The following is a 27657-nucleotide window of genomic DNA, read 5'->3' as shown; positions in this document are numbered from 1 at the left end:
AGTGCATTGGGCTCAGTGCTCTTTCCTTAAGGTCTGTTTAGTGACTTTTTTTGTTCTTGTTTAGGTTGTGGTAGACACTAGCCTGGAAAGTCCAGCTGGACTGGCAATTGACTGGGTCACCAACAAGCTGTACTGGACTGATGCAGGTACTGGGATTTTCCACTTTACCTAGGGTTCAGCTTTCCTCACTAATCATGAAAATTCAGTAACAGCTGTGTAGTTCCACTTCTGTCTTGTCCAGATTTGTTTGTGTGTGTCTGGCAAAAAATGACATTTTGTCTCGTGTTCCTAAGTGGGAGCTGATGTGGAATCTTTTGTTTAATTCTCTCTCTGTGGTATCCTCAATGCTAATTCTGTAGAAAGGCTTGTTTTAGACTTCTAAGTCCACTGTCTTCTTGCTGCAGGTGTGTGCATGTGTATGTGTTCCAACGGTGTATCTTGGGGTGCAGTAGGTAGAATTTGGAGGATGTTCCCTGCCTGAGGGTTAATAGTTCAGACAGATGTAAAGGAAGATGATTCTTTTTTAGTTGTTCTCTCATGCCTACATGGATACATTCGGGGCCTGGCAGAGTGCTGTTCATCATTCTGATGAATACAGGGCTCAGCACTAGTTGCGACCAGGGAGCTGACCTCAGACTTTGTAGAAAGTGGTACTTTGATCCATGTTTCTTACCTGCATTCTAGATAGGAAGAAGGATGGAACAGAAGAATGCATTGCTGTGTGGATGCTTTTTCCTTATCTCTCATGTTTCCAGAGGATTTTGATTTCTCTCTCACTCGCTCTCTCAATCTTTGTAGGAACAGATCGGATAGAGGTCTCCAACACAGATGGGTCCATGAGGACTGTTCTGATCTGGGAGAACCTTGACAGACCCAGAGATATCGTGGTTGACCCTGTTGAAGGGTAGGAGGTTCTTCTTTCTGGGATGATGTGGCAATTCTTGTGTGTCTGAAGATGTTTGATTTCTCTATTTTTGTACAATTGCCTTTCCTTCTGACTCTTTTTTTCTATGACCTGCCAAAGTCTGAAAGGAGAGACCTGTTCTTGGGTGCTAGTGGAAAAAAGATAAGCAGGGAAAATTGCATGTTAAGCTGTAATGCTTGTAGGACCTTGCCAGTGTTTTCATTTGTTTATCCTGGGGATTTGGTAACTAAAGATTTGGTGTAAAAATGTTTAGAATGAGTTTATTTAGATCATTTGTACCTTTATTTCACATCTATGTTGAATTTTTATTCAAGCTCTCTGTTTTTCAACTGCCGTTCTATCAGAGGAATTTCCCGTAGTAAATTAGTGTTGATCCCGAGTGAGTTCTAATACTAGTGACCTCTTGACTTCAGAGTATTGCCTCAGTGAGAGCACTGAGGGATCAGTCGTGCCATGGAAAGCAGACCTGAGAAGAGTAACAAAAATGATTGGCTTCAATAAAGGCTTTTGCTTTTGAATCATGAGATTTGAAGAGCTGGGGCTAGATTAGAGTTAATAGGCCCAAGCTTGCCAGCCCTTGCTTTAGAACCATTGAAAGTCTTGAATGGGAGTATGCTGTATTTTCATTGGCTGGATTACTGGAGGACTAGGGCTGCAAGAGTATAAATATCCAATGTCAGAGAGTAGGAAATAATTGCTTAATTATTAGGCCTTGTAAATATTTGAACATTTTTCTCCATGTTGTAATTAGGTCAGAACATAGGCAGCAGAGGGGATTTAAGTTTTATGAGTGTTACAAGAACCCAAGATTGTCCATAAAGACAGTGTTAGTCTGATGCTCCTTCCTGCTAGCTGCTGAAGGCACCAGGCTATTTTGCTTTTCTAACACTGCCTAGCTGTAGAGGCAGTGGAGTGTAGGCATTCACTTCTTTCTGGGCTTGTGTTTAGGTTCATGTACTGGACTGACTGGGGAGCCAACCCGAAGATTGAGCGTGCTGGTATGGATGCCTCAAACCGCTTGGTGATCATCTCCTCCAACTTGACATGGCCCAATGGTTTGGCTATTGACTACGAGTCACAGCGCTTGTACTGGGCAGATGCAGGCATGAAGACCATTGAATATGCTGGCCTGGATGGGAGCAGCAGAAAGGTAAGGAGAACATCCTGGACAAGGGAGCATGGGAACCTCAGGTGCAAGTCCTAGATTAAAGAGTGCTTATGGCCCCTGCCTCTCTTTCCAGTTGAAAGTGAAATCCCCAAATCAAGGCATGCTCAGCTGCTTTCACTGGGAGAGAAGAACTCCCCTTCAGCTGTAAACTGTGTGAGGGAACCTCTGTTTTAGGACTCCTGCAGTCCCCATCCCTCTCCTTTTGCTGTGACTGTTCCTATGATGTTGAGAGGGGGCAAGGGAAGTATATTGCCCTTAGTGACTTCTTAGTAACTTTTTTTTGGGGGCTGGGGGTAATCTGACCAGGTGCTGATTGGGAGCAATCTACCTCACCCCTTTGGACTTGCTCTTTATGGCGAGAGAATCTACTGGACAGACTGGCAGGCCAAAAGCATCCAGAGCGCAGATAGAAGGACTGGGCAGGCTCGGGAAACGCTGCAGGACAATCTGGAGAACCTTATGGATATTCATGTTTTCCACCGTCACAGGCCACCAGGTACAGAGCTTGCCCCAAGCCATGCTGAGCTGAGCTTGCTTGGGCTCTGATATGTGGCATGGCTCTCCTGCAAGGAGTTGGCCTATCTGTCAGCCCTCAAAGCTTTAAGACTCTGGGTGGAATACGTGAGCACAAGAATAACTTTCTCATTTGTTCTTCAGGATGTTCTTTTAAAATGCATTTCTATAGCTGCTGCACTCACTGTTTGTGCCTGTGCTACTGGCTTATGGAATTTCTTTCCTCTCTCTTCCTATAGTGCACACAGCGTGTGAAGTTAGCAATGGAGGTTGCAGTCACCTGTGTCTTCTGGCACCTCTTCCAAAAGGTTACAGCTGTACCTGCCCTACTGGGATCAACCTGCAGTCTGATGGCAAGACCTGCTCTCCTGGTGAGTCCCTGCTGCAAGTTCCTATTGCAGTTGGATGTCAGCTGCTTACTACTCCTGCTTAGTTAGAGAAAATTATTTTTGTTCATTTATCTGCTTTGCCCTTTGAAAAGCCCACTAATGCTTGCACCTTTCATGTGAGTGAGAATTACAGCAAAGTAACCCGAGGAAGTCTAGATTGATGCAGAGGACATTTTTCTTAAATTTGCGGTGGGCTTAGCAGGTGTCACTTTTTCCCCACACTTTTGCCATAATTTTGCAGTGGATTCTGTTTTGACCTAGAAAGTGCTATACTTTTTAACAGATCTGTACACACTCCTCCCATCAACCTTCTTTTTGGAGGGCTTTTGGCTTCAAGCTATAGTACATCTGCTTATTCATCTTAGCAGGAAAACTGACTTCTACTAATTTCTGTTCCTTACACATGTTAGCAAGAATAGCTCCAGAAAGTTCAGTAGATGATGCCAGTGGTTGACTGGACTTGTCCTTTGCTGATACCAGTCTATCTTCAACTCTCTGCAGGAATGACTAGCTTTCTGATCTTTGCCAGAAGGACTGACGTTCGAATGGTCTCTCTGGATATTCCCTACTTTGCAGATGTCGTTGTCTCCGTCAATGTCACTATGAAGAACACCATTGCAATTGGAGTGGATCCTCAGGAAGGTCTGAACTTCCTGGTGTATCTAACTGCTTGTTGTGAAGGCAAAAGTGACTTTAGTATTTAGATGTCTGAGTGAAGACCCAGGCACGGATTTTACTGTAGGTTGAGAACTTGGGTAGATGGGTTTTTTTCTTTTTTTCTAGTAGATACTGCAGATACTCATTTCCCATCAGTCCTGTCCTTAAAGCAGACAACCCCAACTGGGTTGAGGAAGAAGCTGTGTACTGTATTGAATCAGGTTCCTCTGTAGCTTGGATTTAAGAAGGCTTGCCTCTCGGTGGAGTCTGCTATAGCAATAAAGCTGAGTCGGGGGCTATTGGCTCATATGAAATATATGATGCTGTGTTGGATGTAAACCCACTGTGTATAGTAATGTAGATAGTCTGATTCCTGTCCTTTGGAACACTTACCAAAATTAGATATGGGATTCCATACTGCTAGCTTGTAATGTGTTACATTTTTGTGGCCTTGTTAGAATAGCAGAGAGCTACCCAGAGACAGTGCTCTCACAGCTTCTGGGAAAGATTGGAACAAGAGATTTTGTATGGTTTTATTGCTCTAGCTGGATAGTCACGTGCTGCTGTTATTTCTGTATTGTTAGATCTCTGTGCTGAACGGCCTAATTGGTAGTCAGAGTAATCTTGATGCTTGTCTCCTGAAGACCTGGATTTGATTTTAAGGATTTTGTTGATTCTTTAGTTTCTCTTCCTTTTTCTGTCCAGGAAAGGTTTACTGGTCAGACAGTACACTGCGGAAGATCAGCCGGGCTGCCCTTGATGGCTCCCAGTATGAGGACATCATCACCACAGGTAAGAGGTATTTTGGCCTGGGAGCCTCCTGCCTCCACACACCTGCCAAAAGAGATCTTCTGACTTTCCTGGTGGAAGATTCCTTAAATTTTGCAGGCCATGGAGGGTCATAAGGCTTACTGCTTGATGCATAAAGCAAATATCAGGTATTCCTGACCGAGTAGGAAGGATGAGAAGTGACTGTTGTACCTTTCTGCTTTCTCAGGTCTCTTGACTACAGATGGGCTGGCTGTGGATGCTATTGGCAGGAAGATATATTGGACAGATACAGGAACAAACAGGATTGAAGTGGGCAATCTGGATGGCTCCATGAGGAAAGTCTTGGTCTGGCAGAACCTGGACAGCCCCCGGGCGATAGCATTATACCATGAGATGGGGTTAGTGTTGTCAGGAGATTATCTAGGGGCTGAAGGAAGACTTCTGATTTCTGCTGTTTCCTTAATACTTGCTGGCTTTTCCCCAGGTACATGTACTGGACAGACTGGGGTGAGAATGCTAAGCTGGAGCGCTCTGGGATGGATGGCTCAGGACGTGTTGTGCTGATCAGCCACAACCTGGGCTGGCCTAATGGACTGGCAGTGGACAAGGCGGGGTCCCAGCTGCTCTGGGCTGATGCACACACTGAGGTCTGATTCTGTTCTTCAGCATTGCTCGTTGCTGGGGCTCTAATAGCATGGAGGCTGTTCTGAAGCTTTTGAGCAAGCTGTCTGAAGAATGAGGGGTACCTAGACCAAGCTCTCAGAAAAGCTTATGTGAAGGGAAGCTTGAGTAACATTATTTGCTTAGGCTCTGTTTTTTGCTTTGCTGTTAACAGCATTGGTGTTTTGCACATGGGGCTAACATGCTTGCTTTTTATCACCAGCGTATTGAGGCTGCAGATCTCAGCGGTGCAAACCGCCACACCCTGCTGTCACCAGTGCAACATCCATATGGCCTCACTCTGCTGGACTCTTACATCTACTGGACTGACTGGCAAACTCGCAGCATTCACAGGGCTGACAAGGATACTGGTGCTAATGTCATCTTGGTGAGAGCAAACCTGCCCGGCCTCATGGACATTCAAGCTGTTGATAGGGCACGGCCTCTGGGTGAGTTGCTGGGCTGCTCCTGAGGCAGTGGTGTGATTGTGGTGGCTAGGGGAGCCCTTGAGAACTGTCATTGTAAAGGGTCCTTTGGGAAAGCATGAGTGATGGAAATAGAGCACTGCCTTCAAACTCAGCTTTTCTTTTCTTCCTCCCTCTTATGTAACTATTTTTGTACTTCTCTCTGTTTACAAAGCTATACAGCTCTGGAATTTATTTTTTATTACTGTATACCTTTTGACTTCTTTCCGTCTCGCATGTGTCAATGAGTCATGCCCTGTTAGGCTTCACTGGAATGTACTGCTTTTAGAGCTGTTTATGGCATTGGACACTTTCCCCTTTTTAATTCCAAAAGGCACTTGTTCCTCTTATGCTAGTCACTGAAACCTTTTTTCAAGTTCTAGTCATTTTTAGCCCAACTATTTCAGGCTTCATCTTCCTGTCCGCTTCTTTAGCGGCTCTTGAAATATCATCCTTTCCAACTATTCTGTGCCAGAGTCCTTACACTACTCTTTGGGGAACCTACACAACCTCATCTTGCCTCCCTGTTCTTCAGTGTGAGTTATTGCTGTATGCTTTGTTTTCCTTTCAGTGGAAATCTTTTTCCTCCAATATCCTCTTTTACAGAAAACTGTGCTGCTTCCCCTGTGGCTCCTAACAGCACCACCCTTGACAGCATAACTTTAAGCCAACCTGAACTCCAACCATCATATCCCTGTGGCCTTTCCTCCTTCCTCCCTGCACCTGTCTTCTAGGCTCATCCCTTCTTAATAAAAGTATATTGACTTTTCAATTTTTTTTTAAAAAAGTCAGAAGTTAAGATATGACCCTAATACGTCAAGCACTTACAGCAGGCTTCTCTGATGCCTTTGTTTATTTACCACTGTGTGCAGCTAACTTAAAACAGAAGCTTCTTTGTCATCTTGGCCTCTGGTGTGTTGTCGTGCTGCTTCCCCACAGGGTGGGATCTTACTGTCGGCATTACTATTTGCAGCAATAACAGAGCTAAACTGCAGTCCTGTGAATCTCTCAGCATTTGGCTGTTCCTTTTTCCATGGGAAGACTGTGATTAGCAAGGAATACAGGTCAGGATTTTGCTCCTAATGCTCCCACTTCCACTGTGCCTTCCTGTCCTCCTTGCCCAGCTGGGCCTATGCCAGCAATGCGTCTTGGAGGGGGAGGGAGGCCAGTCTCTGTATGAAGGGCTGTAGATTTTCAGCAAGGCTGCAGTTAGGGTGAACTTAGCTGCTAGCAAGTTGTGCATGTGTGTAGTCTTTAAAGCAAAGCTTTGGTCTCTGGGTCCACCGAGATCCTTAAACAACCTTTTCCCTGCTTCTGAAGGCTTTAATAAATGTGGAGTTCGTAATGGCGGCTGCTCCCACCTTTGCTTGCCTCACCCCACTGGCTTCTCCTGTGCCTGCCCCACTGGCATCCAGCTGAAGAGAGATGAGCAGACATGTGACTCTTCTCCAGAGACCTACCTACTCTTCTCTAGTCGTGCCTCCATCCGTCGTATCTCACTGGACACTAGTGATCACACGGATGTACATATACCTGTCCCTGAGCTGAGCAATGTAATTTCTCTGGACTATGATAGCGTGGATGGCAAGATTTACTACACAGATGTTTTCCTTGATGTCATCAGGTAGGTGCCAGGCATCTACTTGGCCAGTGTCCAGGTTACCTAGCCACTCATGCTGGGTGGGCCACACTGAGCTGTGGAGTGTGCAAATAAGCTGGGGAGACCATGAGGTCTTGGCAGTACTCTACTGCTCAAACCCTGTATGTGGTACACAGTATCATGTGTATTGCTGAACTAAGTGCTGAAGGTGTGTTTAACCTGCTGGAGACTGAGGAAGGAGGTATTACGGAAGTAGCAGTATGAAGTGGCCCTGTGGCTGATGGGTGTCATGTGTGGAGGGGTAAAGGCTTTCCAGGAGCTAGCCATTCCTCACTGCCATTTGTCATTGATCTCCATCCAGGCGGTCTGACCTGAATGGCAGCAACATGGAGACTGTTATTGGTCAGGGGCTGAAGACGACAGACGGCCTGGCGGTGGACTGGGTTGCCAGGAACCTGTACTGGACAGATACAGGACGCAACACCATCGAAGTAGCTAGGCTGGATGGAAGCTCTAGGAAAGTGCTGATCAATAACAGCCTGGATGAACCCCGAGCCATTGCTGTCTTTCCCAAGAAGGGGTAAGTGTGGGATGTAATGGGCAAAGAGAGGGGCTATGCAGAAGCAGACTGGAGGAGGGGCATCTGAGAGGAAGAAGGGATGTGCAGTGTGAATCTGCAGGTACCACCAAAAGGCTAGTGCTGAGTGAATGAGGTGACTGGGCAGTTGATTTGAAGGCTGGGGCACATATTTAAGAGAATTAAGCTACAGACCATATGAGCTTTATTTGAAGCTGAAGGATATGGCAGTTTAGTTTATAATTAAAACTTTATGTGAGCTGAATGAAATGTCCTTTTTCTTTTGCACTTGCCTTTTCTCTCTTTAGGTACCTCTTCTGGACAGATTGGGGTCACATTGCTAAAATTGAACGGGCAAACTTGGATGGCTCTGAACGTAAAATCCTGATCAACACTGACCTAGGGTGGCCCAATGGATTGACCTTGGATTATGACACCAGGAGGTCAGTGAGAGAATCCAGTATGGGATTAAGAGATGTATTGGGTTTTGGGGTTTTTGTTTTGTTTTGTTTTTCCCTGCCTGAGCTTGATTTCTTGAAGTGTTTTGATTGATCTGATCCATTTTGGCTAGTGAATGACTAAAAAGTGAAGAGGGAATGTATAGGTGGAATCTCACCTCTCTCTTTCCCTGTTCCTCTAGGATTTACTGGGTGGATGCACATCTTGATCGCATAGAGAGTTGTGATCTCAATGGGAAGCTACGCCAAGTTTTGGTCAGCCAGGTGTCACATCCCTTTGCTCTGACACAGGTAAGAGGATTTTTCCCCTGCCACTGATCTCCCAGTTGTGCTGAGTTTGGACAGTGGAGCATTGGGAACAGGGGAATGTTGTAGTCTGGGTGAAATAGAGATGACTGAGGGACTGGTACATTACTCTCCAGTGGTGCTAACAGAAGTTTGAACTGCTCTGAGATGTAGACAGTCATCATCTTTAGGATAAGAAGATAAGGTACTGGAAGGGCCTTTGTTTGGAGCCTTGTGTCACTGGGACATGTTTTTGGTGGGGATCCTGTATTTATGTGGCTAAACATGCTAATAGCTGTGATTTCTCCTCCTTGCTAACTCCCTGAGCAGCAGGATAGGTGGATATACTGGACTGACTGGCAAACCAAATCTATCCAGAGAGTGGACAAGTACTCTGGGCGGAATAAGGAAACAGTCCTGGCCAATGTTGAGGGACTGATGGATATCATCGTGGTTTCCCCTCAGAGACAGACAGGTAACCAGGAGAATCTTGATTCTAGCAAATGATAATTGTAGACAGCTCTAGAACCACTGTACTACTGTAGACGTTAAATGAGGTTGGCATCCCTCAAACTGTTAGTGCATCTTCCCTCAGTTTTTCTGGGCACATTCTTTGCCTGCCTCTGATGTTTCAGCCAAGCATGTGTTGACTGTGCTGTGTTACAGCTTTGATCAGCAAATGTCATTTTCTGAGTTATTCACCTGACACTGCGTTAAAAAAATGACAGAAAAATGTGAATTTATTTCTGTCTGTGCAGCTGTGTTGACTAGGCTCCTCTCTACTGATCTCTGCCTTCCTTTCAAAACTGCCTTAATCGAACCAGTGTCTGGCTCCTGTCATCACTTTCTTAAGAGTCAGATGTTGAGATGTACTCTGTGGCATAGTGACTTGCTCTACTTCTAGGAAGTATCTCTGGCTTAACAGGAAAAAAGGTTCTTGTTCTGAGCTTCTACCTAATTGTCTGCTCCAGATTTAAAACTTGCTTTTTCCTTCCAGGTACTAATGCTTGTGGAGTGAACAATGGAGGCTGCACTCATCTCTGCTTTGCCAGAGCTTCTGACTTTGTCTGCGCATGTCCAGATGAACCAGATGGGCGGCCCTGTTCCACAGGTGAGTTCAGAGACTGTTTCACTTGGTAGTAGCTTTTGTATGCAAGTCAGAGCCACTAATTAGGCATTGATTATTCATATGCCTATGATACCAAAGCATTTGAAGCTCTCCAGTGTGCAAAAGCTTCTGAAAAGTCTTATACTGGATGTAAAGCAGTTGTGAGAAACAGAATCTTCCCCTGTCCTTTCTACTGAGAGCTCGGTTTGGGATGAGAAAGTTACTGATATAGGTTCCTAAGCTTCCCCATTTCAGAATTTTTCTTACCAGACTTGTTCATCTGTCCCACAAATTTGTGGTTCTCATTTTCCTCTGCATTGTTTTAGTTCCTGGTGTGGTGCCTCTTGGTCCTGAAACTACCAGTGTAAGTGAGAGAAGTCATACACTGCCTGGCAGAGTAACTACCTCAACGACCAAAGCTCTTACGTCTCTGGAAACAGTGGAAGGAAAGTAAGTGCTCTTTTTCTCTTGGAATTGGGATGTGTTAGTCACAGATTGCACAGGATGCAACATAGAATTATAGAATCAGTAAGGTTGGAAGGGACCTCTGGAGATCTTCTAGTCCAACCTCCCTGCTCAGCAGGGTCACCTAGAGCATGTTAGACAGGCTTGCCTCCAGGTGGGCCTTGAAGATCTCCAGAGAAGGAGACTCCACAACCTCTCTGGGCAACTTGTTCCAGTGCTCCGTCACTCTCACAATGAAGAAATTCCCCATCATGTTCAGGCAGAACTTCCTGTGCTTCAATTTCTGCCCATTGCCTCCTGTCCTGTCACACGGGACAACTGAAAAGAGTTTGTCCCCGTCCCCTTGACACCCTCCCTTCAGGTACTTGTACACATTGGTAAGATCCCCCCTCAGTCTTCTCTTCCCCAGGCTAGAGAGGCCCAGCTCTCACAGCCGTTCCTCATAGGGCAGGTGCTCCAGCCCTCTGATCATCTTTGTAGCCCTACACTGGACTCCCTCCAGTAGCTCCATGTCTCTCTTGTACTGGGGAGCCCAGAACTGGATGCAGGACTTGAGATGAGGCCTCACCAGGGCAGCGTAGAGGGGCAGGATCACCTCCCTTGACCTGCTGGCAACACTCTTCCTAATACACCTTGGGATCTCATTGGCCTTCTTGGCCACAAGGGCACCTTGCTGGCTCATGGTCAACTTGCCATCCACCAGCACTCCCAGGTCCTTCTCTGCAGAGATGCTCTCCAGAAGGGCAGCCCCCAGCTTGTACTGGTGCCTAGGGTTATTTTTCCCTAAGTGCAGAACCCTGCACTTGCCCTTGTTGAACCTCATGAGGTTCCTCTCTGCCCAAACTCTCCAGCCTGTCCAGGTCTCTGAATGGCAGCACAGCCCTCAGGTATATCAGCCACTCCTCCCAGCTTGGTATCATCAGCAAACATGCTGAGGAGGCACTCCGTCCCCTCATCCAGATCATTGTTGAAGAAGTTGAACAGGATGTGACCCTGTACTGAGCCCTGGGGGACACCACTGGCCACAGGCCTCCAACTAGACTCCACGCCACTGATGACGACCCTCTGAGCTCTACCTTCAGCCAGTTCTCAATCCACCTCACTGTCCACTCATCTAACCCACACTTGCTGAGCTTCTCTAGGAAGATGTTATGGGAGACAGTGTCAGAAGCCTTGCTGAAGTCAAGGTACACAATGCCCAGTGCTCTCCCCTCATCTACCCAGCCAGTCACTCCATCGGAGAAGGCTATCAGATTGGTTAAGCAGAATTTTCCCTGGTGAATCCATGCTGGCTACTCCTGATCACATTCTTTTCCTCCATATGCCTGGAGGTGACATCCAGAATGAGCTGTTCCATCACCTTTGCAAGGATGGAGGTGAGGCTGACTGGCCTGTAGTTGCCTGGGTCCTCCTCCTTGCCCTTTTTGAAGACTGGAGTGACATTGGCTTTCTTCCAGTCCTCAGGCACCTCTCCAGTTCTCCAGGACCTTTCAAAGATGGAGAGAGGCCTGGCAACAACATCTGCCAGCTCCCTCAGTACCCGTGGGTGCATCCCATCCGGGCCCATGGATTTGTGGATGTCTAGCCTGCCCAGAAGGTCTCTAATCCTTTCCTCCTCAACCAAAGGAAAGTCTTCCTTTCTCCAGACTTTCTCCTTCACGTCCAGGCTCCGGGATTCCTGAGGGCTGCCCTTAGCAGTGAAGACTGAAGCAAAGAAGGCATTCAGTGATTGTGTCTTCTCTGTACTCCTTGTCACCAGGGCCCCCGCCCCATTCAGTAGCGGGCCCACGTTTTCCCTAGTCGTCCTCTTGCTGCTGATGTATTTGAAGAAGCCCTTCGTGTTGTCCTTGACATCCCTTGCCAGACTCAATTCCAGCTGGGCCTTAGCCTTCCTTGCAGCATCTCTACATACTCTGACTGCATTCCTATAATTCTCCCAAGTAGCCTGTCCCCTCCACATTCTGTGTATTTTCTTCTTCTGTCTGAATTTGGCCAAGAGCTCCTTGCTCACCCATGCAGGTCTCCTGCCCCCTTTGCTGCACTTCGTACTCGTACTTCCAGCTCTCCTGGACTCCCCTTCCTTCTAGGGCCTTAACCCATGAGATTCCACCAATTAGGTCTCTGAAGGGCCGGAAGTCACCTCTGCCTGTCATCATCCAAACTTACTTCTCCCTGGCCAAAAGAGACCTTAGCCCCAGACTTTGTGTAAATAATGAGGAAGACCATTCTGACAAAGAGAGAGTGCAGAGCTCTTGAGTTGGCAAGAAGTGCAGAGGTCTTTCTCTGTGTTACATTAAGCTGTGTCTCTAGGCTCGCTATACTGTAAGAAGCGTTAAAATCCTCTTGAATTCCTGTTGTTCGTTTGACTGATTTCCAAACTCCTAATTTAAACAACTTATTTCTGAGGGGAAGAGACAGGACTCTGTTATTTTAATTCTCTCAAACATGTCACACATGACTCAGACATCTGAGGAAATAGTTCTACCCTGGCCACAAGAGGACAGCTTTTTTGGAGCAGGACAGGGCCTTTGCAACTCTCATGTTTAAGCTACAGTGCAGGTAATGAAGAGTTTTTTTTTCCCAGCTAATTCCCTACAACCCATTATTCCTACTGTCCAGCAAAAAATATATTCTGTAGTATGTGGTTGAGTTATTTTTAAGGTAAAACTTCCCCTCCTCTGTGGGGAGTGATGTGTTGAACAGAAATATCTTTCTATGCTTACTTTATAAAGTTCTGATTTTTCCTTCGGTAATGATGCTAAAATTTATGTTCTGTTCTATTGAAACATACACATAAATAAGGTCCTTCCTTCTGGACACAGACTGATATTGGAGCAGAGAAAGGAGAGTTCCCTTCATAGAGCTGGAAATGGAAGGAAAATCAGTGTTAGCCTGTCCAGTCTTGTGTTCTGATACCCAGGAAGAACCTGAGTAATTTCAATATCAGGGTACTAAATGTTTCATTCTGTCATTCAGCTGCTCTGATAAAGATGCCAGGCGAGGCTTGTGTAGCCGTGACAATGAGGCAGTGCTTGCAACCATGGGTGAGTTTCTTTCCTTTGCTCTCCTCCACTAGTGTTGTTCTTCCAGGTGTACTCAGGGCATTTCAGTCCAGTGTTTGAAACTCAAACTGGGATTCCTCAAATGCTTCTGAGCAGAGAAAAATGTATCTTGAGGGTGAATATCAGTTATGCTCATTCGTTAGCCTACATGGGGACTTTTCTAAATGACTGTTTTGTCTGAAGAATATGGCTTTTTTCCTTTTTCACCTACTTCATCCACAGGATTCTTTCCATTAAGAACTCTTTTTCCACTATCCCTTTTATGTTACATTGAAGATGGCTGACAAGGGTAACTGTTTCCTGCAGCAGGAGTAACCTGTCAGCAAGGAGGTCTAACTCATACTTATCTGATCCCATTACCAAGGTCTTCTCACTTCTTCTGGTTTGCTGAGGCCTGAGTGGGAGGAAGGGATTTGTTCATATGATTCCAAACAACCCCCTCTGCTATACCTTGGTGTGTTGACCTTTTACTTTGCATACTTCCATAAGAGGTGTTATGCTAGGTCAGTATTATCCCATGGAATTTAAGGAGATTGCTAACTTACCTTTGCTTTTCACTTTCAGGGGAAGGATTGCACGTTAGCTACATTATTGGAGGCCTTCTCAGCATCTTGTTTATTTTGCTGCTTATTGCTGCTTTAATTTTATATAGGTGAGTGATCTTCCCCCTCTCCTGGACCATGGTAAAATGTAGCCTTGTGGGAGAAGAAAGCTCCTGAAGAATATTTAGTTTTTCCTTATTGCGATTTACAATGTCTTTGTTTTTTCGGAAGCAGTGTTTGATTTTATTTGCAAGGTTTACTTTTTGCAAGGTTTGAGTCCTGTTCCTTTAAAGTGTTGGGCATACACGTTTTTTATTTCATTCCTTATGGGATGAATGTTCTGCAGAGAGCTTGGGAATTATGGACAGGGATGTGAGATATTTGTATCTCAGTACATATGTGAGGTCATGTGCTTCCTGCCAGATAGTCTCTCCAGCTATTGCCAGTATTGCTTTTGGGGTTGCATGGCAGTGCCGTGCTGCACTGGTAGCTAGTGAGTGTACTGGCAGCTGAAGAGCTTGGTGAAACCAGTGTTCTCTGACTTTGAGGGATAGCGAAGATTTGCTCCTTGCTTTCCACTTGCTGAGTGCTCAGGAACTTTAGATCCTGGCAGTAGGACCATGCATCTTTTCTGACTGCTCTCTTCCTTTAGGCATAATAAATCCAAGTTCACAGATCCTAGCTTGGGGAACCTAACCTACAGTAATCCATCATATCGGACGTCTACCCAGGAGGTGAAGATTGAAACAATTCCCAAACCAGCCATGTACAACCAATTGTGCTATAAAAAAGAGGTAAGAGCTGCTACTAAGAACATGAGGACCAGGCTAAAGCTGCTGCTGAGCTTCAGGCGTTAGGACGTGAAAATGCTGCAACTTGTCAGCATTTATTTCTAGTAAATTGCCCAGTCAGATTTCTACAGATCAGCCAGCAGCACTTCTCCCTCCGTGAGCTGTGGTGACATATACCTGCATTTAGCTTTCTGCTTCCTCCTCGTTCCTGGTGTCCTGTATTTCTCTAGCACTGGGCACTGGCCATCAAAGTAAAGGAGTCAGAGGGAATCATCTTCCCTGGAAACAGTGCTATTCAGTGACTGTTGCCCCAAGATTGCTTTGGACAGTCATCGGGGAGATCAGGCAGCCAGAAAGGATTTGATGATAAGAACATGGCTTCTGGCTGTGCACTGCATGAAAGGGGTGGGATAGGGAGGGAGCTGGAGCCCCTAACAAATGAGCACTTTAAACGTGTTGCAGAGGTCCACCCTGTGTGTGGCAGGGTGAAGAGGATTTAATGTAATATCTTGCAGCACTTAGTTTCTCCTCTGTTTTCTCCTCAGAAGCTTTCTTATCACTCAGATAGCTTCTCATCTTCCCTCTTCTGATTTCCGTCCACATCCTCACGTCAGGTATCACTACTCTGTGTAATGTGTTCGATCCTGCCGCCCTCACTCAAGCTCTGTTGTGTGGCTCTAGCACTGTCCCCTACTAATTGTTCTTTCTAGCATTTCCCTGCTTTTTATGTCCTTGAACCAGCTCTACTGTTCGGAAGAAAGTAGAGGTCATTTTCTAGGACAGATCTCTTGGTCTTGGTTTGGCTGCTTTGTATAGGAGACTTGAAAAAAAAAGATAATTTCTGTAGGAATATTTATGATAATCACTTAGTCCCGCTGGCAGGGATCCTGGCAGAACTTTTGCAGAGGAGAGTTTTCCCTGGCCTTGTTTGTCAAATGTGTCATCCAATAGATTTCCAAAACTTCCCTGCCATTTTAGCCTTGTGTACTAAGGATAAGCCAGGATGATTTCTCTGGGAATCTAAATCCTTTCCACTAAATCTTACTGCTTCTAAATGCTCCCAGATATATTGCCCCTCACTCCACTCTCTCCTCAGGGTTTACATCAGATATTCTAATGCTGCTTATTTGTCACTAAGCCAAGGTATACAGATTTTACTACTTTAGTCTCAGTGTGGTCCTGTTAGCCTCTCTGATCATTTCTGTTGTCTCCCTATAATTTGCTTTTCTTGTATCACTGTGAGGCCCCGAGTAGACAGTGGTATTCAGGTGGGCTTCCTTGAGATTTGCATCTAGAGTGATTTAGATATGAGAACATTGCAGATTTATAATCAACTCCCTACCCTACCTGTTTTTACCTTGAAGTCTTCTGGCTGTTTCTGCTTTCCAAGTTCCCCCCCCCCTTTTTTTTTTTCTTTCTTTTTAGGCTCAGTGTTGTTTTTGCCCCCTGCTGTCATGGATTATATTTAGTTGAATTAGAGCTTCCTCATCTTCATTCCCTTTCCATGATTTGAAGGCTCCTGGAGTTTGGAATGAGCGCTCTTGCAGGGAGAATTCATGCAGGGGGTAAAGAACTGAAGGGACGTTTAGAATAGGTTCTGCCATTGTGACAGTCAGAGACAGTGATTTTTTTACATTGAGGTCCAGCCTTTTGTCTGCTTCGCTATCTTTATTCCAGCTCTGCTTTGCTCTTTGCCCTATTTCTTTGTAAGTGTATTGTGTTTTCATTTGCCTCTCTGCTCCCTAGGCTGGTCCTGATCACAGCTACACCAAGGAGAAGATCAAGATTGTGGAGGGGATTTGCCTTTTGTCCAGTGATGACTCAGAATGGGATGACCTTAAACAGATTCGGAGCTCCCGAGGCGGGATTCTCCGAGACCACGTCTGCATGAAGACAGACACAGTCTCTATTCAAGCTAGTTCTGGTTCGCTGGATGACACTGAAACTGAGCAGTTGCTACAGGAAGAACAGTCTGAGTGCAGCAGCGTCAACACAACAGCAGCCACTCCTGAACGGCGTGGCTCACTCCCAGACACAGGCTGGAAGCACCAGCGCAAGCCCTCCACAGAGAGTGAAGTCTAAAGCATGTACTGCTTTGGAGATGCTTGTACCCTCCCTAGCCTCCACTCTGCACAAAAAAGATGGGACTCTGCCTGCCAAGCAAGGAAGAGTGCAGAGAGTAGCCTCTTTGCAAGGGGCCCGGAAACTGTGACTGCCTTTCAGCACGGAGCTTGGGCAACTGTCCTGTTGTGGTTGGAGAGGGAGGATGGGTGGGTTGGAACCCAGAGACCCTTTTGGCTCATTTTCACTGTCTGTGGTTTATTTATATGTTCCCTTTTCCTGGAAGCTGCCACATTAACTTTAGTAGTGACTCCTCTGGCCTGAGTCTGGTTCAGATCCTGTCTTCTCTGGCAACCTGCAAATCCCACACAGTTCAGCTTGCAGTTGATGCCTGTGAAGAGAGCAGAGCTGCTTTATTGTTAGCTCCCAGTCACAAAAGTTCCCTTAGTCATTCCAGCACTAGCAGCACTGAGACTTCATGTTGTGGGGTCTCTGACTTGAGAAGCGTCTCAGAATAGACAGAGAATAGGGGTATGCTTTGGGCCTAAAGGGAACAGTGATACAGTATCAAGTCACTTTTTAAGAGTGTAAAGAGAGTAACTGCTTGCCATGATTTTGCTTCATGAGAGCATCACTGCTTATTTTCCATCTGCTAGTAAAAACCTTAATGAATTCTGGGATTGGAGCGCTGTATCTGTTGCTGGCAGTGGACAATGCTCCTGTTCACCCCATTCCTGTTAAAACATGTTTCTACTGTGGAAAAACAAGTCAGCAAATGGTCCTTTTAGAATTGTTCCCTCTCGATACTGGAGTCAGAGTGCTGTATTCAAGGAAAAAAAATAAATTAGTATTGTTCTTAGCTCTACTGAGCTAATGGGAGAAAATGTATCGTGCACACACTCTTTGCATAATTCTCACAAGTTCCAGTTGTCTTGGCCTTTATGACTTTTATTACAGTGATGAGGAAAATAAGAAAATTCCTAGGTTGATTCCCCCAAGGGAAATCCTCAGTGCTGGCAGTTAGGAACTGCCTTATCACTAGCCCGTTTGACCTAGAATAGGAGACAATAATCATGAAGTTTTAAGGGCCATTTTAAAATAGTTGCTTATTAGATAGAATTGCACATTCAGCTCCATTATTACTAGTAAATAGCTGTCCTTGCAGAGTCATTCTTCTCATCAGCTGTATGAACCTCAGATTTTCTCTGGCCTCCAAGGCCTTTACCCTCTAGAGAATAATTCTACCCTTGCAGTTACAGACATCCTGGCAGCATCTGGGACTTGCATACTCTTGAAGACGATGCCACTGTTTCTTGTGGGTACTCTTATGGTGAAATATGAAGCCTTATGCCAGATATTCAGAAGCAGAATTTTCCAGCGAAGAATGCCTCGCAGCAAACTGTTACCTCTTTATCTCCTGGCAAGAGGCCAAGTGCATTCCCACCTATGGTGTGACGAAAGCAGTGTACAGTAGGGGTATGGCATAGAATCGTGGGGAAAATGCATTTCAGACACAAGACTTTTCCAGCTAGTAAAAAAAAATATTAAAATCCATCCTATTCTGTTCTAACCTTGTTCAGATACTAATGATCTTGCAACCCTTGGAAAAACATGACAGTTGCTAGCAGTTGCCAATACTCTTCACAGCAGAGGTGGCTCTGCAGCAAAGGAAGGTTGCAGCTTTGACATGGCTAGGAGGCATGAAACAGTCCATGACTTGCACCATTGGGCTGACTGGTGTATATTCCTGCGGAAAATGAACTGGAGTTAGGGCTTAGAAATTTCCCTGTGTTAATATGGGACTCCTCCCTACTCTCAGAGAGATTTTCTTTTAATTAGCTTTTTTATTTAATTATTTATTTGATTGACTCCAGCCTGGGAAGCGTTGTTTTTATTGGGCAGGGGTACATTTGGATTGAGGTGTGGACTCAGTGGGGAACTGGGAAAGGAGCGCACGTAACTGAGGTGGATCTTGCCTGTCTAGGCTGCCTGATACAGGGAGAACATTGAAGAGCTCAAGTGTAGGCAGAAGGACTGATTTGAGAGGAAACCAGGTATAGGGCAGGGGCAAGAGGGCTGGGAGTGAGTGGATGGGGAAGAAGGTTCTGACTTACAGGAGAGCAGGTTGTTTTTGTGTCTTCCCCTCTCTCTCCACCCGCAATAGCTATGTGAGTGTGCACCAAAATCCTGGGGCAGGACAGGGGTGAAGGGGGAGACATCTACCCAGACCTGTCACTTGAGGTTCAGTCCAAGTCACAAGTGCAGAATGGAAAGGAAAATCCGGTCAGTCTTCTCAACAATTAATGGTGCTTGTGATCTCCACCTTGATGGAATTTCTGCTGCTTCTTCGAAGGGACTCTGCACACTCCAGCCAAACACCATTCATAACCGCTCTCTGCTCGCTCGCTTCCTGGAATGATTAAGGTGAAAAGGAGCAAAGGAGAAAAAAAAAAAAAAAAAAAAAAAGTCCCATAGCCTCACATCTGCAAGTAAGGTCGGCAGATGTCAGTTTATTTTTCCTAAAGCATGCAGACAGGCCTAGTGAGATGCTGCCTAGGAAGTGCATTGTGTTTCCCGGTTCAGGGGAATAGAAGACCCTCACTGCGCTTAGGCTGTTATGAATGTAGAAAGGCCACTGGAGGATGATCTCTTGAGCACTGATTTACTGTGTAAAAAAGGTAAACTTCTCTCCTGCCCATCCTAAGCTAACTTCAGTGGTTTCCTGAGTTCCTGTGTAATGGTTTTAACGTTACTCACTGGAGACATTGGATTTTCTGGGGTTATTTAACCACTATGTTCAGTATTTTAGGGGTTGATGATAATTTAATATAAATTTAGCTTTTCTTAACCACTCTGCCTGGCTTTTGGTTGTGAATATGCATGTTTTTTTGGACTGTCCTTTGAAAGCGGAGCTCCCGAACCTGTTTGCACAGAACCTCAACTTTCCTTTGGTTGAGACGAGCAAGAAGGTAGGAATGGATTTGTGTTCTTTTGATGATAAGATTGCAACACAGTCTCCTGCTGCTGCTGGTGCTAAGGCTTAGGATTAGAGGCCAACTATTTACACACTCTCATTTGCAAATGCCGATGTGCACATACACTATTCCCCTCTCCCTTGCTTCCTCCCCCCCCCTTATCACTTTAACATGGCAACAGCAGAAGAGTATGGCCCTTATTTTTTGAAGACTATTAGGATCATGCTGGTCTACAGGAACACATACTACAGGGATCATTGCTTGTTTTGTGCCTTTGACCAGCAGAAAACACAGTTCTGAAGAACTATTTTTCTAGGGGTAAGGATAGAAATATCCTTTTTGTTCATAATTCTAAGTGGTGCAAGAATGAAAAAATGAACAAAATGTTCAGTAATAACTGACGTACAACACCATTGTGAATCTTGCACCCTTTTGTGTCCTGTTCTGCTGAAGTACCAAAAAGATTTTACATATCTTAGCTTGTTCCTGCCTATTCTTAAATTGAAGCACAGTGCAGAAGTGATTTCACTGAGTCCAAGCAAAAATGCAAGCAGCTTGTCCTGATACCTCCCTTGTCATTCTAATCTAGGCCTTGTACGCATATATTCATCGCCCTCCCTTCTTAGAGGTGGGCAACGGGAACAGCCTTGCACTCTATTCCGGTTATTTACTTTGGAAAGGGCTGCTAAGGGATTTTTTTTTTCTTAGCTTGCTTTACTGAAGAAAAATAACAACTAAGTACTTGCCCAGCGGGCAGTTTTTACGTAAGACGAGTTACTGCTGGCAAACTCAGCAGTCAGAGAACCGGCACGGGGGAGGATTTTGCCCTCCCAGCCTGACGGGGCATTTCCAGAAGCGGCGGCTGCAGCGGGGACGCGGTCCCGTTCCTCGCTCGTTTTCTGCGTTTCCCTTAACCCAGCCGCCGCCGCCGCCGCCCTGCGGGCGCCCCTCCCGCTAACGGCGCCGCCCGGGCCGAGCGCACCCGGCTGGGGCCGCCTCTCCCCGCGGCGCGGCGCGGCGCCGGGCCCCTCCGTCCCGGGCGATACCGGGCGCGCGGCCGCCCCCAGCGAGCGCGGAGCGCGCGTCACCGCTGCCGGATTCAAACGGGCCAATAAAGCGCGCGGATTGGGGGAGTGGGCGGGGCAGACGCCAGCCAATGGGCACTGAGGATACTGCGAGGTGCGGGCGGTGTTAGTGATTTCAAACCCCGCTGAGGAGCGGCCGGACGCTCGCCGCGACCGACCCGCCGGGGCACAGGTGAGACCCTCCCCCCGCGGCCCCGAGAGCGGCCCCCGGGAGCGGCCGGTGCGACGTCCCCTGCTCTGCCAGGCCTGCACCGCCCTGTGGGGATGGGGGCGGCGCCGGCATTCCTCCGCCGGAGCGGGCCGCGCTGACGGGCGTCACCGGCCCTGCGGCCGTTGGCGGCGCGAGGCTGCGGGGGGCCGGGGGTGCCGCCCGCCTGGGCCGTGCGGGGAGTGGGGCCTGCGGGGTGCCGCAGCCCGGGCCGCCCCGCGGGGCTCGCGTGGCCCTGGCCGGGAGGCGGCGCAGACCCCAGGGAGCCGGGCTCGGCCTGTTCCCGGCGGGCGGCCACGGCGATGCCGGCCTGGCTTCAGTCCGCTGAGTGCGTGTTGTGCCAGAGGCTGCGTGCGGGGTTAGCTCCTCCTCTAAACCCCCCTGGGGGACAGATGTTCCCTGAGGCAACTCCAGTGTTACAGGAAGATGGTGAACTCAGCTGGATTTCTGTAGCTACAGTGTTGGGCTCAGGTGATTGTCTTGGATCTCCGGGGTCCCTCTTCAGAACGAGCTTCCTGTTGAATCTTGTGTAGTGTATGCAAAGGGGGTCCTGAAAGGGTGCCCCCCCCCCCGTTTCATTTTATTCTGAGTCAGAGTCTTGTGATCCTTCTTAAGGCAGTAGCTCTCAGGCTGATATGCAGGGAATTCTCCTCCTGAATTTGGATCTCTGTCAGTTGCACACCCAAATGTTTTTGTTCAAGGTGTGTGTCAACTACTTACACGGTTTTTTTTTACTGATTCTTATTCTGTATTGAGTTCTCTCAGAACTTATAGCTTTGACTGAGGATTCCCGTATGGCTTGCTCTTATACTTCCACTAAATTACAATACTGTTAAAGCTGCCTTCTGCAGGTGAGAAAGGAATGATCGGTGGTCAGGATGTTAGATTACAAGCTGTAGCTGTTTTCTACTGGTGTAAGGGAGAAAGCATTACTATAGGCTTTCAAAGAATGCTTCTATTGGATTGGAGCTTAAGACGTGTTTTTACAAAGTTGACAGGTAATCTCAAATACTAAAATGTAATAAAAAGCTAGTTATAGAAAGATACTATTAAAACTTTGCAATACTTTCAAGGTAGAAAGATGAATGATTAGGTGCAGGTTGTCCTTATAGTATTGATTCTTTGGTGTTCAATGTCAGATCCGTTGATTGTGCAAAAAAACAGAATTTGGCTTAACTGTTTCTTGACCCAGGTGTGGCCTTTCCTTAAACCTTACAATTTTAGTGGCTTCCCTCACTTAAACATTTTTTCCCCCTTAAGAGTTTCAATAGGATTAAAACTTTTAGGTAATGATCAAGAATTGATATGCTAAAGCAGAATCAACAAAAAACAGCAATCAAGGGCAATGAACTGTTTCTAAACAAATTATGGTAGACATACTTATGGTAGGTAAATCTCAAGAACATGAAGCTGGGAACATTACCAGGGGGCCTGCTATGGAAAAAAAATTACATATTTATGCCATACCTATGTGAAATTAGGTGAAACTTGGATTTTTAGAAGAATGAGAAACTGGAATTAGTCAGACTGATCTTCCCTGTACCGATGCAAGACTTGCTTGCTATTCTAAATAAAAAAGCAAAGGTATGGTAATGGAACATTATTCCATAGTCTCATATGTGCATGACTTGTATCTAATGAGACTTATTTCTATGCTGACTCTTGTTCTTTTACTGATATGGGCCAGTTATGTAATCTGGGCCTGTGTTTCTAAAAATCTGGTCTGTGCCACTGTTGAGTTGATATTGTCATATAAATGTTTATTAGAACAGTAAGGCCTTGTTCACATTAAATAGAATTCAGATGTTCTGAGCAGATTACTAATGTTAAGATTCATTTTTGCCTTGTGCATCACTGTATATGTGTGTGCATTAGGTGATAAATTGACAGCCAAAATTTGCTTGGTATTGCATGTTGCAGTTTTTTGCAGTCAGTCCACCCCCCCCCTTTTTTTCATGCTATCTTGAATAACTTAGCCTGTCATCTCTAAACTGCAACATCTCTGTTCACCACTTCTTACAGAACACTTATGAACATCTTGAACAGTACCTACAATTAGAAAACGGATTTGACTGTTTTGTGGGAGTAAAGATATTGTCTCCCAATCATAAGTATCTAATTTAGAAAACTCTGTTGTGTGGGATGGATGACCTGAAAGAGCCTTGAAAGATGTAAACGCTTGTAAACTTTGTAATCAAGGCTTTCAAAATGGTGTATATCTGATTCCCCCTGCTTGTCTCCTCTCTGTTCCATTGTTCCAGGTAGATGCCTGTCTCCATTTTAAATTTGCTTTTTTCCTTTTGAAAATAATTTATGAACAAATTAGAAATACAGTGTAAATGGCTTATGAATTCTGTTCCAGAGTAGGATGGAACTAAGTCTGTTTATATCCTTAAGAGAATGGCTGGTTTCAAGCAAATGTAGTCTATGGTTGGCTGTCACTCTACTGTTAAACTGTTGTAGACTTTTCCAGTGGCACGTCTTGTGGAAGTTGTGTTTTTAAGTGTAATATGGAAAGGTTTATTATTCTTGTGTTTAAATTAAACATTGCCTGTCCTAAACAATGCTGCTATGGCATCTTGTTTAAAGAGCCTCTTGAACTGAGCAATTGCATGTTGTTTGGGGTTGGGATTGTCTCTGTGACAGCTTCATTGCTGTGAATGTCAAATACTGAAAAGCAGAAGCTGGTGTGCATACTTTATGCCTCCTTGGGGTGAGAGTGGGGGTTGAGAGAGTGGAAAAAGTAATTTTGAAGATTATTCAGTGGGGAGCACAGCTGGTGCTCTAGTACTTATAAGAAGCTTTTCTTTGGTGAGCTAGATGGATATTTGAAGAAGCAGTGCCTTGAAGTACGTATTTTGATACTTTTCTCAGAAGGGAACTGTTTACTCCTGTTTTCCACCATAGCGGTGGCTTCTTCGGTTGCTATTGTCGCTATAGAAAAGGCATCTCAAAATGTCAGGCGAGGAACTGGAGAGACTGCTGATGAATCGGCTCGATTGGAGCTCTGTCATTACACATCTCACAGTAAAACATGAAATGAAACTATGGTATGTTGCCAGGTTATTCATTCATATCTCCTCTGGAAGGTACTGCATTTCTAGTTCTGCATGGCAGGCCTTGTTTTTCCTACCGGTCAGATGTTTGGTTCCAAAACTGTTCCACTTCTTCAATTGGAGACTGCTAGGTGATGACTTGGGATAATATCTACTGCATGCTGGAATTGTACAACAGCTACTTATACACACACACACACAATAATATATATATATATATATATATATATATATATATATATATATATATTTTCAAAAAGAGAGGCTGAGTACTGGCGCCGCAGGCTTTGGTTCCCGCGAACAGCAGGCCTCCCGGGCCGAGCCGGTGGCCGCCCACCGCAGTCGCTTCGCCAGCGGGAGGTGCCCGGAGAGCGCCGCGGGGGAGCTGGAGGCTGGGCGGGGGCGCCGGCGGTGGGCCCCGGCGCTGCCCGGCCTTTGTCTGGCCCCGGCGCGGGCCGGCTCCCGCCCAGGTGCGGCGGCGGCGGCGCCCCCAGCCCCGCCCGCCTGCGGGGAGGCGCTTCCCTCCCGGCGCAGCCCGCGATGCGGCTCCGCGGTGGCCGCTGAGCCGGGCCGCAGCTGTCAGGGTGAGTGTCCGGGCGGGCCGAGGCGCGAGGGCGGCGGCGGCGCGGCCGAGCCCGCGGGAGGGGCGGCGGAGGCCGCAGGCGTGCACAATGCGGCGGGCGGCCTGCTCGCCGGGGCCGGGGGCTGCCCCCGCGCCCGCCGCCGCGGCCTGCGCTCGGGGCCGCCGCCGCGCCGGGGAGGCCTCCGCGCCGGCCGCCTCCGGGGAGCAGCGCAGCGGGGCCCGACCGCGGTGGCAGGGCTGGAGGGGCGTCCTTCTGGAAGGTACTGCCGGCGGCAGGGGAGCCGCTGGCCTCTCGGGGGAGGGAAGTTGGCTGCTGTTGGAGGGTGTTTCCACTTGAGAAGGAGGGAGCTAGTGGCCGCTTGTGGGAGTGGGATGTCTCCATGTGAGCTTTCCTTCATCAGCAGCTCGGGCCGTTTGTCCTTTCAAAGAACGGCGTTTGAGCTTTTCTGTGCCTGAGCTTTGTAAACACCTCGAGGGATGGGGGTGTTTACCGCCCCACTGACATCTTTCACTCTTTCTGTCCACCCTTAACCTTACTTTAGTGCTTACGAACCTGCCCATGTGTTGCCCTTTTCCCTTTTGCTCTCCTCTGTCTGTAGGAATGGCTTAATTCCAGGTTTATCCATGCAGCAAGAAGTAATTTTTGCTCTCTTTGCTCTAGCAGAAGGTCAATTTATTTTGTGTTGTCTTTTACTTTGAGGCTGCTCTTCTCCAGCTATGCCTAAGTTATTTTCAGAGAACATGTTATTGAAACATATCTATGTATCTGTCTCCCTTACCAGTAACTTGCAACTTCTGCATTTTTAAGATGTCACTGAGTTAGGTTGGAAAAAATGAGCTACAGTAGGCAAGAAAGAATTTTGTTTGTTCTCATATGCCATTTCATTGCTGCTTAAGCTGAGAAGAGGTATTCTGTAGTCTCCACTCTACTGCCTGCAGAACAAATTTTTATTATTATTATGCATTTCTCATATCTCCTTTTCATTATTTTGAGGTCTTGCTTTCCTTCATCAAAAGAGCATGTGTATCTCACATCTTATTATTGAAAAATATATGCTTTAAAATTATTAAAGTTTTTATTGCCTTTCAGAGCAGCAAACAACCTTCTGTTTGCCCTTTCTAATTATTACTTTTAACCTTTTGTTCGCTTGCTCATCATCAAAAGATCTGTGGACTAAAGCTGGAAAATGCATTTGCAGCCTTCCAGCATTTAATATGAATGTGTTTATTACTGAAAGGTTCTTACTCTTTGCTTCTTTTGTATGTGTCTATTTCAGGATTGGTAGCTGGACTTCATTTTTCTGTTTGATGTGGAATTTGGGCCTTATTTCACTGGACTGAGTAGGCTACAGTTCTTAAATTTGCATACGCTCCAAAATACTTACCATGTTCAGGGGCATTACTACAAATAAAAGTTTAGCTATAATTACTTAAGGTTTTCAACAGCTTTTATTCTGAGCTATTTTATGTTGTATCAAATTGAAACTAGAAGAGGGGTTAGCTGGCATGGCAAATACTGAAACCATGCTGTGCCGAACTTTTAAGAAAGTAAAACTTTGTGTTCTCAGAGCCAAAGAGCAAATGTAACTCAAGACTGCCATTAAACAAATAGATGCCCTTTCTAGTAGGAAAACTAGTCTGCACTGACAGAAAACTGTCAGAGAACTATGACAGGTGTGGTCTTAGCTGAAATGTTTAAGGCAGCTTTACCCCGGCCAGGTATGTGCCCCTACTATTCAGTAATATTTCAAATATGTTTTCTGAATTTCAAAAATGACCTGTCTTGTCTTCTCAGAACTTACTATTTTGAGAAAGTTTGAAGAGAAGCTTTCTTTAGGTTGATGTCTGACTTGCACAGCATTGCAAGTGCAAGTGAGCAATCACTATTGCTAAACATCCAGTTTTGTGTGATTTCTTATTTTGCTATTGCAGTTCTTATGAGAAAATGGTCTGGAATCTGAAACTTCACTTATGAAATGTAGTGGATAAATTAGTAATAAATGTGTTTCAAGACAAAATGTGTGCATTTGAGGATTTTGTAAGAAAAGGATTTTCTGTAGCTGTACGCAGTTATATGAAACTATAAAGCTGATGCTATTCAGCCATTTAAAACGGTGGCAGAGAAAATAAGTGTTCACCCAGAGACTGAATAGCAACTGTTTAGAACAGGGCTTGGTTAATCCAAATTTTCATATAATAAGTCACTTTCCTGTTTTATCTTAATGTGTTGGCAATTTTTTTTTTGAAATTTAATTATGTTCAGTGGGAATATTCACTTTTGTATTTATTGAATTTCTTGCATTCGTGCTGCCTTGTAAGTATTTTCTGCTCTTGCTGCTTTTATATTCAGTCTCCCTTCCAAATACATCTTATTCTTTCCTTGATGATCCTTGTTTCCTCTCTGCTCCATAATATAAGAGCTTGTCCTGCTGCAGACTGTCAGGGAGGAGTTGCTGTTCAGTACAATTTGTCCAGCTGACTTGCACTTGTAAATGGCTTATTGACCATGCTAATAACAAACTTCTCTCACAAAACTTATTTTGGTCATTTAGTCAATTTGGAGGTCTTGTTTTCTGGATGCTACCAAAATGAATGTTGTTACTGAAAGATTTTTTAAATCTGTTTTTTTTTTCTGAGTTTGTAAAGCTAGTTGTGATAATAATAGGGAATGTAGGTCAAACATTTCACTATTGCAAATTCACAAGTAATAAGGCAACCTAGCTGCATTGTTATATGCAGAGGTTACCTGCTATTGGATGTTGAAAAGTAATGACCTGAGATACACACATCCTTATGAAGAAATAAACAACAAAAAAGGACTTTTATCAAATGTAGGGTATTCCCCAAAGGTCCAGAAAGTTGATATGCATGCAGAACTGTTTAAATGACTTAACTGAAGGGGGAAACAACAGTCTTGTGTTGTCTGCATCTTGCCTTTATCAGAATAAAGGTCTTGAGATTAGGGCATAAACAGTGATGCAACTAGGAAGAAGTGATATTTTAGAGGGAGTTTTCCATCCATGGCTCACATATTCTGACAAAATCTTAATTCTAGAGGGATTTCTAGGTTATTGAGGAGACTATAGAGTTTCATCACTATTTTTAGATACTGGATTTTGTAGAGATGGTAACTTCACCTATTTTATAATTGAAGTAACAATCGTAGATGTTATGATTAAAAATAGTAGGGAAGCTGACAGACTGAAAAGAACGAGTGAGAGAATATGCATACCCTTGCCAACATGATACTGGGA

At 45.6% G+C, this 27657-nt stretch overlaps 2 protein-coding genes across 4 annotated transcripts in view; both read left to right on the top strand.

Annotated features, from left to right (window-relative positions):
• The window catches only part of LRP4 (LDL receptor related protein 4), an 86130-nt gene extending 66783 nt beyond the window's left edge, over nt 1–19347 (top strand). Inside the window, exons 18-38 of the mRNA XM_062576275.1 lie at nt 65–146; nt 799–904; nt 1874–2075; nt 2400–2589; nt 2846–2977; nt 3497–3637; nt 4358–4444; nt 4650–4821; nt 4908–5070; nt 5307–5532; nt 6868–7171; nt 7509–7727; nt 8033–8167; nt 8365–8473; nt 8798–8942; nt 9465–9578; nt 9902–10025; nt 13017–13084; nt 13667–13754; nt 14297–14438; nt 16182–19347. Of these exons, the coding sequence (XP_062432259.1) occupies nt 65–146; nt 799–904; nt 1874–2075; nt 2400–2589; nt 2846–2977; nt 3497–3637; nt 4358–4444; nt 4650–4821; nt 4908–5070; nt 5307–5532; nt 6868–7171; nt 7509–7727; nt 8033–8167; nt 8365–8473; nt 8798–8942; nt 9465–9578; nt 9902–10025; nt 13017–13084; nt 13667–13754; nt 14297–14438; nt 16182–16517 (3285 nt within the window). The 3' untranslated portion in view covers nt 16518–19347. The remainder of the gene's footprint in view (nt 1–64; nt 147–798; nt 905–1873; nt 2076–2399; nt 2590–2845; nt 2978–3496; nt 3638–4357; nt 4445–4649; nt 4822–4907; nt 5071–5306; nt 5533–6867; nt 7172–7508; nt 7728–8032; nt 8168–8364; nt 8474–8797; nt 8943–9464; nt 9579–9901; nt 10026–13016; nt 13085–13666; nt 13755–14296; nt 14439–16181) is intronic.
• Nucleotides 19348–20664: 1317 nt separating this feature from the next.
• Nucleotides 20665–27657, top strand: part of CKAP5 (cytoskeleton associated protein 5) — a 52851-nt gene continuing 45858 nt past the window's right edge. For 2 of the 3 annotated variants that reach the window (XM_062576734.1, XM_062576731.1), the window contains exon 1: nt 20665–20728. The gene's annotated coding sequence lies outside the window, so the exon portion shown is untranslated. Of the gene's footprint in view, nt 20729–24345; nt 24405–27657 lie in introns of those variants that run through there. The other variant, XM_062576733.1, reaches the window with a different exon arrangement.

The sequence above is a fragment of the Rhea pennata genome, chromosome 5, assembly GCF_028389875.1.
Source record: "Rhea pennata isolate bPtePen1 chromosome 5, bPtePen1.pri, whole genome shotgun sequence".
NCBI classification, from domain to species: domain Eukaryota; kingdom Metazoa; phylum Chordata; class Aves; order Rheiformes; family Rheidae; genus Rhea; species Rhea pennata.
This window is presented reverse-complemented; position numbering and strand designations above follow the sequence as displayed.